The sequence below is a fragment of the Cupressus sempervirens genome, chromosome 10, assembly GCF_028749045.1.
Source record: "Cupressus sempervirens isolate cs-2001-9-10 chromosome 10, ASM2874904v1, whole genome shotgun sequence".
Lineage (NCBI taxonomy): Eukaryota > Viridiplantae > Streptophyta > Pinopsida > Cupressales > Cupressaceae > Cupressus > Cupressus sempervirens.
The window spans coordinates 801726978-801739007 of record NC_143127.1 but is presented as its reverse complement, the minus strand read 5'-3'; the positions used below and the strand labels follow the sequence as shown (position 1 = coordinate 801739007).

At 37.6% G+C, this 12030-nt stretch overlaps 1 protein-coding gene and 1 pseudogene across 3 annotated transcripts in view; one reads left to right on the top strand and one right to left on the bottom strand.

Moving 5' to 3' along the window:
• Window positions 1–12030, bottom strand: part of LOC149536351 (ABC transporter F family member 5-like) — a 108952-nt gene that overhangs the window by 35816 nt on the left and 61106 nt on the right. Inside the window, exons 6-8 of one of the 2 annotated variants that reach the window (XM_089802980.1) lie at window positions 6041–6142; window positions 5779–5907; window positions 5286–5390 (exon numbers count right to left, since the gene is read on the bottom strand). In XM_089802980.1, coding sequence (XP_089659106.1) covers window positions 5286–5390; window positions 5779–5907; window positions 6041–6142 — 336 coding nt within the window. The remainder of the gene's footprint in view (window positions 1–5285; window positions 5391–5778; window positions 5908–6040; window positions 6143–12030) is intronic. The other variant, XM_089802981.1, reaches the window with a different exon arrangement.
• The window catches only part of LOC149536352 (hydroxyphenylpyruvate reductase pseudogene), a 75154-nt pseudogene that overhangs the window by 34085 nt on the left and 29039 nt on the right, over window positions 1–12030 (top strand). The gene's annotated exons all lie outside the window — the stretch shown is intronic.

The following is a 12030-nucleotide window of genomic DNA, read 5'->3' as shown; positions in this document are numbered from 1 at the left end:
AAATATTTGATTGATTTCCTTTATTCATCTTTTAAAATGCTGCTTTTTAAGCCTCTCAGAAAAAGACTCCTGCCTTAATCAAACAAAGTTATTTTAACGAGGGATCAATGTATTTCATGGACATGAGGCTAATATTATGCCTTGAAAGTGGACACAAAGGCAAAAATGTTTTTAAGATACAGTTTAAAAATACAAAGAGGATGGACAGCTAGGAAGGGAGACATAAGAAGATAAAAAAATAAATTAAAAAAGAAGAAAAGAGGGTTTAGAATTTTGGAGGGAATATGACATTTAAACTTGTAATGCCCTAATCCTCTCGTCTTCAAAAAGAACATTTTTACTCTCATTTTATCATCTTGCTTTGGCAACATAATGAAGTGCTGCTGGAGAGTTTTCAGGGACAATTTGCTGATTTAAGGACGAATACCCTCATCTGGGATACTGGTTTCGCTGATTAAAGACTCCCTCGAGCTGATTACTGATAAAAGATCAGAATTTGATGTTTTTTGGTGCATGCTTTGGGGTGTGAAGATAGAGAGTTTTAGTGTTTTGATGTGGGTTCTTAGTCTTCAGTTTGGTGTATGTGGGTTTTCGTGTGTTGGTGATTTTCCCTTTGTGTTGGAGTGAATTAGGGTCTATTTGGCTCCGTTGTCAGGGTGCTGGAGTTTATTAATAAAAATCTGGAAATGTCCAAGGTGACTGAAGCACATTTTTCAAAATAAAACTCAGAGATTTAAATCTGCTTCAGGGTACTCTGCCTTTGTGTTTCTCATGGCTGGGCAACATCTTTTGGGCTATCTTTTGTGGATTGTGATGGGGTTTGATTTTATAATGGAAATCGCCCTATTCTAGAGGATTACACACTTCCTCCTTGGCATGTGGAGTTTGGCGAATGTCAGATGAAGAGTTATTTAAGCTGGTAATTTTCTGAGCATTTATCAACAAGGCTGATTTTCCCAGGTCTGAGATATTGTAACAGAGGTCTGATTTCAGTTTGCAGTTGACTGTTCAGTTGATTTGTAATGGGTTTCCATATGAAATGGTGCAAATAATGTTTATTCTATTCAATGTAATGTTATTTCTATGTATGCACTAACCTATGAATGAAATCTGAAGTAAACAAACAGAAAACAACTTGTTCAGTTCACATCTATTAAACAAATATTGAAAACAAAATTCAGGGGTGCCCATTACACTCTTGCGCACGAGATTTTTAGAATTCTCTTATTAGTACTTTAAAACAACAATGTGATAAGTGGGGAATGTTGGAACATTACATCATTGTCCACCTGTGAATGGTTTGTCATTGTGTGCTTTAATTTGTTATTGTTTGTTAGCATATTTAGGATGCTGTTTGTTAGATTTGAGAACCTGTGGTTTCACAGGGCTCATCATGTTTTTCTGTATAAATATGTGGCTTCTAATGTAATGGAGATCACTTGAAATCAAAAGCTCTTAATATATAGCAGCTACTCAATCATTTTTAATATTTGAAAGTGTTTGTTTATCAGTATCATATACTCAATAGTGACTTGTGCAGTTCTCCGTTGCTTTATTCTGTTGTAATGCAGTCTGCCAAGATGGATTTGCATAGCTGCCAAGCTCCACAAATCATTATTTAGTTTGGTAATTACATGCATTGCTTTTGAAAGCTTGCCTCCAGAAGTGAAATTAATAGGCTACATTCACATCCCAATTACAGTATCCTCTCACCTTTCCCATAGTGGGTTCTTTTCTGGCGATCATAAAGTGCAACGGTTCGTGTTTTATTTTTGTACTTTACAAAGTCACCTAATATTCCAAAAATGGACATTACACATCCCCCAAATATTTCCAACACAAATATTTTAACAATTTTTTATTTTATTTAATTTCCCATATTTTGTGCTTTATGGGCCCTTCTTATAAAGAAAAATTTGCAACCCACTCTTCATTCTTCACCTTGATGAAACTTAGAGCAAAAACATCTCATAGGTTTTTCTACCATTGGGGTTAAACAAGGCTGTCCTCTCTCCCCCACTTTGTTCGGTTTGTATATTGATGAGCTTGAGGATTTCCTTTTGAAGTCTTCGCTCCCAAGTGACAGTTGCTACTTACACCAGGTTTTGATCTCCATACTTCTTTTCGCAGATGATGTGGTTCTTCTTGCTTCTTCTCCAGAGAGTTTACAGAGGCTTCTGGATGGTTTCGCTTCTTTTTGTGATCAAAGACAGCTTGCGGTTAACCAGGGTAAGACACGGGTTATGATCTTTAATTGCTTAAAGACTTCTCATCTTCACTTCTTTTTTTAGGGACAAGAAATTGAGATCACGTCTTCTTATATGTATTTGGGAGTGGAAGTTTTCTGGACCCCGCTTCAATATGAGACCAATGATAAAGTCCAGAGTTAGTAAGGGTATGGGTTCTCTTGCTATGCTTGAGAAACAGTGTTTTAGACACCATTTCTAGGATAACTCGTCCAAGTTATCCCTCTTGGACTCCCTTGTTCGGCTGACTGTTCTTCATGGCTCAGTGGTTTGGGGGCCTTCTCTCCTTGGTTCTGTCTGGGCCTCAATCGAATGGGTTCAAACATTGCTTTTACGACGCATCATTAGATGTCACAGGGTCACTCCTCATAGTATCATTCTTGCTAAGTTTGGTGCTCATCCCTTCAGTCTTGCAGCCATATTTGATCTGATTTGGTTCCTTCATCGCCTACGTGGTTTTGCAAATTTGGTTTGAGAATGTGATAGATATTCCTACCTGGCATATTGTTCTTCTTTTGCTACTACGAGTTCTGATACTAGCTCTTGTGCATGTTGCTAGTATGCACAAGCATCTTCTCTGCTGAGCTCGATTGAGATTGATATTGATCGTCTCCCTCCTTATCAGTTCTTGTCAAATGTCCCTACTCATCTCCTCCCATCTCGATAGGAGATAAATGAGCATGTCAGACTTGATATCTACAGACAATATATTATCACTACCTAGACTAACCCTTATGGTGGCTTATGTTTGAGGATGGCCTTCTATGCGGAGCACTTTCTAGAGATCAGTGATGGGAATATTGCTCGTCCTAGTTACCTATCTCGACAGTGGTGTCATGCCCTACGTATCTCTCTGGAGTCTTTCAAAGTTGGTTCTCACTATCTTTGAGCTCAAATCAACTATCATATTGACAGAGGAAAACGGATCTTAAAGCTGTGTACCTTAGCTAAGGTCAAGACGGAAACTCACTTTATTTTCTATTGCCCTATCTTTTATGAGATCAGAGAGATTTTATTGTTTGTTCCGGGACCTTTTTTCTCTTTCACCTTTTTTCAATTATTGTGACCAGCAATGTCTAGTGCTCTATCTTCAGGAGGCCACTCTGCTCCATAATAGTACTTTACAGTCACTACTTCCTCACCGACATACCTCTGATCATCTTATTTCTGCCTTTTTCGCACCCTTATCTCCTTTATGGGGTGTGAAAAGGCCATCTAGGTCTACCAGTTCTACTGGTCATTCCAGATCTGTCAAAGCCCGTAGCGGTTTCTTACGTCAGCAACACTCCTCCACGAGTTCACAAAGATAGTTTAGGGCTCCTGTCCACTCGCAGTCTTATCCTTTTGTGACTGATTTATTTTTGCCAAGAAAGGACTCCTAGTCTTTGCCTTGGCCTCTCTCTTCTTGTTTCTTGTTGTTCACTTTTCTTGGACACCGTTTGGTGCTCTTGTTGTTGTCAATTGTTTGATTGTTGTTGTCGGTAAAAGGTATAATGTAGCCGGCGGGTAGAGTAGTATCCGAACGGGCGCGTGACGCTTGAGTCACCCCTTCGGAAAGGTATATGTACACGTCCGAGATGGACTTTGGAATCATTGTAATCGGAAATCATTGTAGTTATTGTAATCTGCAAATGAATACATGAATAAAGTACCTGTTCGGAATTGAATCATGTTATACTTGTGTTGAACTTCTTACCCTATGCGATAAATATTTGGTGCCGTTGTCGGGGAACCTGGAACGAAGGAATGATATGAAGATTGATGCCGAATTTGCCAAACAAAGATCGGAATAAGGTGAAAGATAAGAATGAACTAAGTACAGGAAAAGAAATTTTAATTTTAACACAGCAAGCAGAACGCAGACAGAGACTTCAGCAGATTGCCGAGGGGCACCGAAGGGGTGAAGAGGCACAGACGGAGGGAGTGCACTCAACTAGTAGGCTGAGGAGTGCCGAGGAATTGCTGGAAGAAACTCGACAACGCTTGAATTTGGTGGAGGAAACAAGGGAAGAATTTCTTAACTTGTATACGCCGAGGGGAGAGTGTCCGAACGGAAGGGAAGCAACTCGCACGGCTCGGAGTGCCGAGGGAGCACGAGCATGGAGGGATCTCTTCGTTCCTAATACACCGGACAAACGGATACAGGCGGAGAATAGAACATCACTTGAAGACTTGTCACCAGACAACGCGGTTGTTGGGAACAAGACTGTTGTCCAGAATAGCACGGAAGCACAAAACAACGCGGGAGTCCAGAACAACGCGGGAGCACAGAACAGCGCGGGAACACAGAACAGCGCAAGTACACAAGTACCTCAGAATCCAAGACAAGTAACAATGGCTGGCCCTAAAGAAAAGTTACCCAAGTTTCACGGTGATGGTTCAGCAAACCCTATCAGACATTGTAAAACGTGTGAAACCATATGGACGGCAAATTGTGTGACGAATGAGGGTAATGGGAAATCATTGTAGTTATTGTAATCTGCAAGTGCATACATGAATAAAGTACCTATTTGGAATTGAATTGTGTTATACTTGTGTTGAACTTCTTACCCTATGCGGTAAACAATTGTAAACTCTCAGTCCCGTAGACCTTTTGTGGTCTTTTGTTGGATATTAATAATTTTATCTTATCTTATCTACAAGCATTTCACTGATTACCATGATCGATTTAGTTTTGTTTCTCTAATGATGTTATAAATTGTAAACTAGAGCATTCAATTATTATTCCCCGCGCCCCTCTCCCAAAAGAGTAGAAAGAATTTTTCAAAATATTCTCATACCAACAATGTGGGTTCTCTTGTTAATCAACCATAAACTCCTCAGATTCTTTTTTATACAGTATTTCCTAAATTAGATATAGAGTTCACAAATCCTTTGACCTCTCCATTCGTGGGAGAAGCCTTTTTTGTCTTTAGCATGTCATCAAGTTAATCAAGTTCAAAGATAGAAGTTCATTGACAAGTTTGAACTTGAGAGATGCATACACATAATACAGATTTAAATGAGAAAGAAAAGACAGAAAAAATGTCACAAAGATACCTTGGACATCTTAGATTTGGCTTTTACTTTGGGAGCACTGAGCTCAAGTTCTTCCTCTCGCTCCAGTGCTTTCTCTCTTGCTTCAAGGTTTTGTTCCAAGTAGTACTGAGAAATCAAAAAGAACTCAAATTTTTTGATGTTATCAGATTCATGCAATTGAGAAAACACAAGATAACTATATATAATATACATAATATCCACATTAATGTTTCGACATCATTTGTGTCAAACTTACAAAAAAGCAAGACTGTCAAAAAAACATATAAAATAAAATGAGATATGTTTAGACTTCAGAGTATTAAGAGAACAATGAACTGAAAGCAAGGCTGCTTTTATTTAGGTTCAAGAACTTACAATTTAATTCACTTATTTCTTTGACTACCTTTTCTAAACAAATATAACTCCTTGAGTGATTGTTCCAATACTCCTAATTAACCAGGACTTCAAAAATGATTGCAAAATTTGTATGTATGGAAAATATGAAGGTACTTACATTGTAATCACCAACATAATCATTTAGCATTCCATCCTTCACCTCCACAACTCTATTGACAATTTGTTTTAGAAAGTATCGATCATGAGACACAGCAATTACTGTTCCACGATACTCTCTTATCGCCTCCTGATCATGCAATTCCAGTCAATACATCAGTTACAATAGTAAATATCTGAGTCAACATAAAATTCATGGAAAAATAAAGTTATGCACGCAGAATAGAAGAAAGAATCTCTTAAGCACAATTTTCAATTTTCACCTCGAGCATCTCCTTCGTTGGTATGTCAAGATGGTTAGTTGGCTCATCCAGTACAAGAAGTGTTGAAGGTGTAACCATGAATTTACAAAAAGCCAACCGTGCCTGAAACATTGCATTTTGATGAATTTTAGTATGTGTGTACTTATCAATTCTTTATTAATAAATGACACTTTGAAAATCAAAATTGTATGATAAAAATATAAGAGAGTAAAGTGTGTAGAAATGAATGATGCATGAAAGCTTGAAACAATGTAGCAGAGATAAAAGTTACAAAAATAGATTGCAAAATATAGTACAACATACAGAAACGAGATCAATAGAAAACAAACAATATAGAAATTGATATCAGCAAGCAAAACTTCAAAATAAAGGTACATTTATTTCAGCTTCCTCAACAATCCATCAACAGTCCTCTTTAAAAATCCTAGATCATAGATCCAGATGGTGTTTATCAGAAAAGCTAAGCATATTGGAAATTTAAATAAAATATATATGCAACAACAAAACATTAGCTTCCTAGACTGCATGTGGCCAGTTAAAAACTTCCCATGATGATAAGAAAAATGAGAGAAAGGAGGCTTATAGAGTATTATATGCACCAAAAGCTTTCCTAATTCAAAACAGGTTTGCATGTGAAAGTTCCTGGGATAGTGTGTTTGTACATTCCTTCTAACTGCTACTCCTATCAGTTAGAAGGGCTTGTGTTTTAGGGCCCCTTTGTCTTGTAGTTATTACTATTTTACATAAAGATTAGAAGGGGGAGCCTTATAAGATTTTACATGCACCAAAAACTTTGCTAGTTCTGTGATGAAAATCATTGATACATTTGTATCTTCCTTCTAAATAGTACTGCAATTAGATAGAGGTGCTTGTGTGTTTTGAGGGTCTAAATGCCGTGTGTTTGTTACCATTATACATATAAGATAAAGATTAGAGATGAGATGACTTCTCGTGAAGACTGGTCATCAAATATATAATCAAACAGTCACTGCTCAAAACCCCCTCAATGCTAAGAATAATTAGAAGTTAACATGGCAGTTGTAATATGTTAGTGAACAGATTTGTCTTTTCACAAAAGTATCCTCGAAATGACTCCGGAATGCCCAAACAAGACAACAAAGTTCTGTAACTAACAGTTGAGACGTTTGCAATAGTATGTGCAAATGCTCTCTGAATTTTGACAAGGTACAGCTCCCTTCGACTGATATGCAATGAATATTGTATCGCTGATACGCTTTTCGCCAAAAAGCATCAAAGGTACCAGCATCTACCCATAGCCATGATGTAGATGTGAGGGAATTGAAATAAATAAACTCAATGGATATAGGAAAATAATACAAAGCCTACTTCCCTCATATTAACATTCAAACACTAAATAAATTGAAAGGTGTACATTCTTTCCCAAGGCAATTAATCCTCAAATCAAAGTGTTAGAATCTAATGCATGCACAGCTGAATGGATAAGCATGATGATGAAATGATTCCTGGGAGACAGCTAGATAGAATCTGAAGAAAATGCAAATGAATTCAAAGATTTCAAAACACAATCTTCGTTATTTCAACATCCACAATAAACTATACACTACTAATTCCTGAAAAGAAAACTATGCCCTTCACTCCTATAGATAACAAAATCAGAAAAATGCCCTCTCTCCTATAGCACACAGATTTCTGAAGAGAAGTGGAACCTCTTCTTGGTCAAGCCTTTTACAATTAATAGGCCTGGATGGATGTTATTCAGTCTTCGTACCTGAATCCTCGAACCATATGGCTCTCAACTGTTCTTTAATTCCCATGGCCACCTTTTTTTTGCCGATGGCTCTCATTTTAATATCATGCCTTTTATGATATTCTCTTCTTAAAGATTATCCATTTCATTAAATATTATTCCCCTCGGAATATTATAGAGGCGAAGAGAATATAGAATTTTGATAGTGGTGACCCCACATTGGTATAACTTGTTTTGTTTTGATAGACCAATGTATGTCTTGTTACCATAAGAGAGAGTTGATACATGTTATACTAGACAAGTGGCATGCAAAGAGGAAAACAGTTTTACTCAATGCATCCTTTCTCATCTATGATAACTCCTTTTTTACTATTTTTATTTCTTCCATGTGTGAAATAACCGAAATTTGGAAAAATGACTCTTTGGAGTTCATTACCGCAACCATACTTGACATATGTTGGTCCAATAGATATTTAAATTGTGGTTTTCTCGGGTTTCCATTATAATGATATCATGGTGTGCTCCATCCTAGTTTGAAGAGGCCCAAGGACTCATCAAGCCTGATACTCTGTACATTTTTGCGTTCCCATTTCGAAGCATTCTGACAAATAGTTTGCTATGCTGCTCATGGACATTATTTTTATACACACCTATCATGATTGATTACAATGTGAGATTGGTGATCGGCATATATTGAACACAATTTGTGCTCGATTTTAGAGTATGCTCAATGATCCCTTACTCAATAGATCATTGGGGCATGGTCTCATCGTTATACTCTTGTTCGATGTCATTCTTTTGTCTAGGCTAAAGATCGATGATCCTTGATTTGTAATGCTCACCTTTATCCCGCTTTGATTTGGATTTGAACTGTGAACTTTTTCAAATAGTTCGCATGTACTCATCTCACATTATAGAAACTGAGTAACCAATCTTGGAAACCTCTGGTGTTCCCAGTTCCTTTGTCATCACGAGTCCCTTGGAAATCGATTTGTCATACTTGTGTGGAACGAGCCCCAGTTTGAGACCAAGTGTTAACACATTATGAAGACAAATCCTTAAAACTTGTTGTTTCCATCAACATATGTAACCACCATTTGCAACTATATCCATATTTGAGGCCTTGCTTCCCGTGATGTTGGCATTTCTGTTCAGGCCCAATAACCCTTGGAAGTTATTACCTTTTATAACGTTTCGATGTTTTAATGGAATGACTTCCTTGATTTTCGTATTTCCATCATTGGCAATTGTCATTATTTAGTTCACCTCAACATCCACCATGTGTTCAAGCAACTTCTCTATTCCCCTTTGATCGGTGAGTTGAGGAACACAAGACAATATGAACTCGAACTTTCATGTTCTCCATCTATGAATTAGATGTAATCATATAGACTCCATTACATCAAACTGCGCAATTTCATCTACAATAATTGGGGACACGGTTTATGTTTGGCATATCTTCCCGATAGACCTTTCATGTTTATTATTCACTAATCATTGATCCAACCTAGATGTGTTGTTGAGTACCTGTACCATTAATCAAATTCCTTAATCACTCACTAATCGATCCTACAACCTCTGTCTATTATGATCTGAAATTTTGTGAGCATATTATCAAACAATTCATATATGTCCATTGTGTCTTGGCTCAAACTGTTAGCAAATACACGAAGGGAACCCGATAGGATGAAGATTATGGCTTGAGATGAATCGACATCTCTCAAGATTTCTTACCGGGTCTTTGTGCAGTGTCTTCATGCCATTATACATTGTTTTGATGCCACATCTATCAGTTGTTGATATCTTAAGCTTCCTAATCAATCTCCAACCTATCTTCTCTACCTTTTGTCAGTGAAAACATATTTAATAACATGAAGCCGAACTTTAGTGATGGATTTTAATGGAAAATCCCTTTCATATTGACTATGATCAATTCCTTCAATGTCAAGGCCTTCATTACTTCAAAGATGTTTAGGCAATTATCATCATTTTGTGAAACATTTCATGGTTATCTTTTGGATTTGCTAGCTCAACTCCATTAGGGGTAGTTTGATAATTGACATATAACTACAAAGCTTCATGCACTAGTATTCCCATATAAACAAGGTAAGTGAACACCTTCAAACCAGCTCGATCTCTACAAATTTCATACATCATGGACTTGCTCGGAGACATGGGTTACTAAATTCAGCGAAGTTCCCAAACAAGGGACGTCTTGGATTCATCCTTCAATGGTGGCATGCAACCCTATTGATCGGGTGTGACATGTGCCTGATCCATCATCAGCCATCTTTGGTGTTTCCAAGCCACGAGCCAATATTTAACATCTATTCACTCCATGTCGTTATGTAGCCCGACTGGAAATGGACACTTAAAGGATGCAAATGATATCTTCTACAAGCACAATTTAACTGACACTGTCATTAGCTTAATAGTTTTGAATTACTCTATTTTGGCCTCCTCTGTGAAATACCTATCATTGGAATGTCAGAGATTTCATGAACCACAGAGTAGGTGAAACTACACTTCAAAATCTGCATTTTAGACCATAGATTTGAACTTTTTACTCCACAGTTCAAACCATTGAACTGGGTAGAATTCTTGAACCATCGAATCATAATGAACCTATCTAAACCAATTGAACCATTTTAAATCACTTGAACCATATTGTCTCTGGGTATGCCACCTCAAACCTGCTGAACCATATTAAGTCACATTTCACCTGGATCAAGCATATTCATAATGGAAGCATCTACACAAGCTAATTAGAACTATAATGTACCAAAGGGAACCACTGAACTTGTGCTCTTGAACCTGAACTCTGAATTGCCGAACCTCTGTACTAAGCCTATGAACCCATTTGTACCAATCAAACCGATATGAAGTAGTTCGAAGTACTTCAAGGCTTGTTCTTGAACTTACAATATTCAACAAGAACATCAGAGATAAAATGATTGATTTTAAAATTTTGAGTTTGGATACATATGAGGGCTAACATAATAATAAAATAAAATAATTATCTGCGATATGTAAGGGCACAATCAGAGGGTCCACTCAGGTGTAGTGTAGTGGCAAAAGACAAAGAAGTGGTGAAAATGTCTAGGAAGTAATGATGGGTTGCAAGCAAAGGCAAAGTGGAGGGCTGCAAGGAAAGGTAAGAAAAGAGTCGGACCTAGAAAAATTTCAGAAATAAGTGTGGAGACTAGGACTGGATGGGTGCGATACTCGATCTGCTCGAATTCCTGCAAACTCTCGGTGGATCTATATGGACGATAGGCATCTTCTAGCCTATTCAAGCCTCTTTGTGTAGGCTAGGTTGCAAAGCAAAGTGCTGACTTCTCATTCCCTTTTTCCTCTACCTCTCCAGTTGCGACTCCTCCCCTTTTGGATTCTCAAGACCTTCTGGCATGTAAGAACATATCAAACCTAGTTCATGTTTGCAACAAGTCTTATGTGATGTGTGTAGTAGATCAAGCAAGCAAATCCTAACCCATCTCCTCCTAAGGTGTCATTGTCGTCACCTTTGGTTTCTCCAAAGGTCATTCCTAATCCTATCTCTACTCTTACTCCTTCAGCCTCTATTTCAGTTGGCGATGCAAAAGTGGCTTTCTTAGTTGAGCTTGTGGATTTTCACATAACTGACACTTGTGTCAAAGTTGTTTCTACAGATTTGGGGAGCCAATCTTTGATCATTATGCTTTGAAGTAGTCACCTTTTGATAGGTTTTGGAATGGGTTAAATCAACTTGGTGCAACTCATCTCTCCCTGTCCTCAAACCATTGGATTTTGAGTTCTTTTTTATTTGTGTCAAGCACCCTTCAGATCGTGATTTTGTCGTTCACAATGGCCCTTGGTTCTTTGGACAACTAGGTATCCCTGTCACTCCTTGGAACCCCTTCTTTGATCCTTCTTTGGCTCCTATCATAGAAGTCCCTATACAAGTCCAACTTTATAGTACTCCTTTGATTTTGCATGATTCAAAGCTTATCAAGAATATGATAAACAAAGTAGGTATTTTTGTCAAACAAGACTCTCATGGTTCCTCTAATGTAAGAACCCCTATAGGTTCTAGCTCTGCCAAACCATCAATTTGTTATGCAAATGGTATGTCTATACGTATGTATGTATGTATGTATGTATGCATGTATGACAAGTTTACAAACTTTGTGTTCCTGACCAACAACCTTAAATCTAGGGGGTTGCGTCATGTAGACCTCTTCTTGCAAGTCACCATTCAAAAAAGCACTCTTAACATTCATCT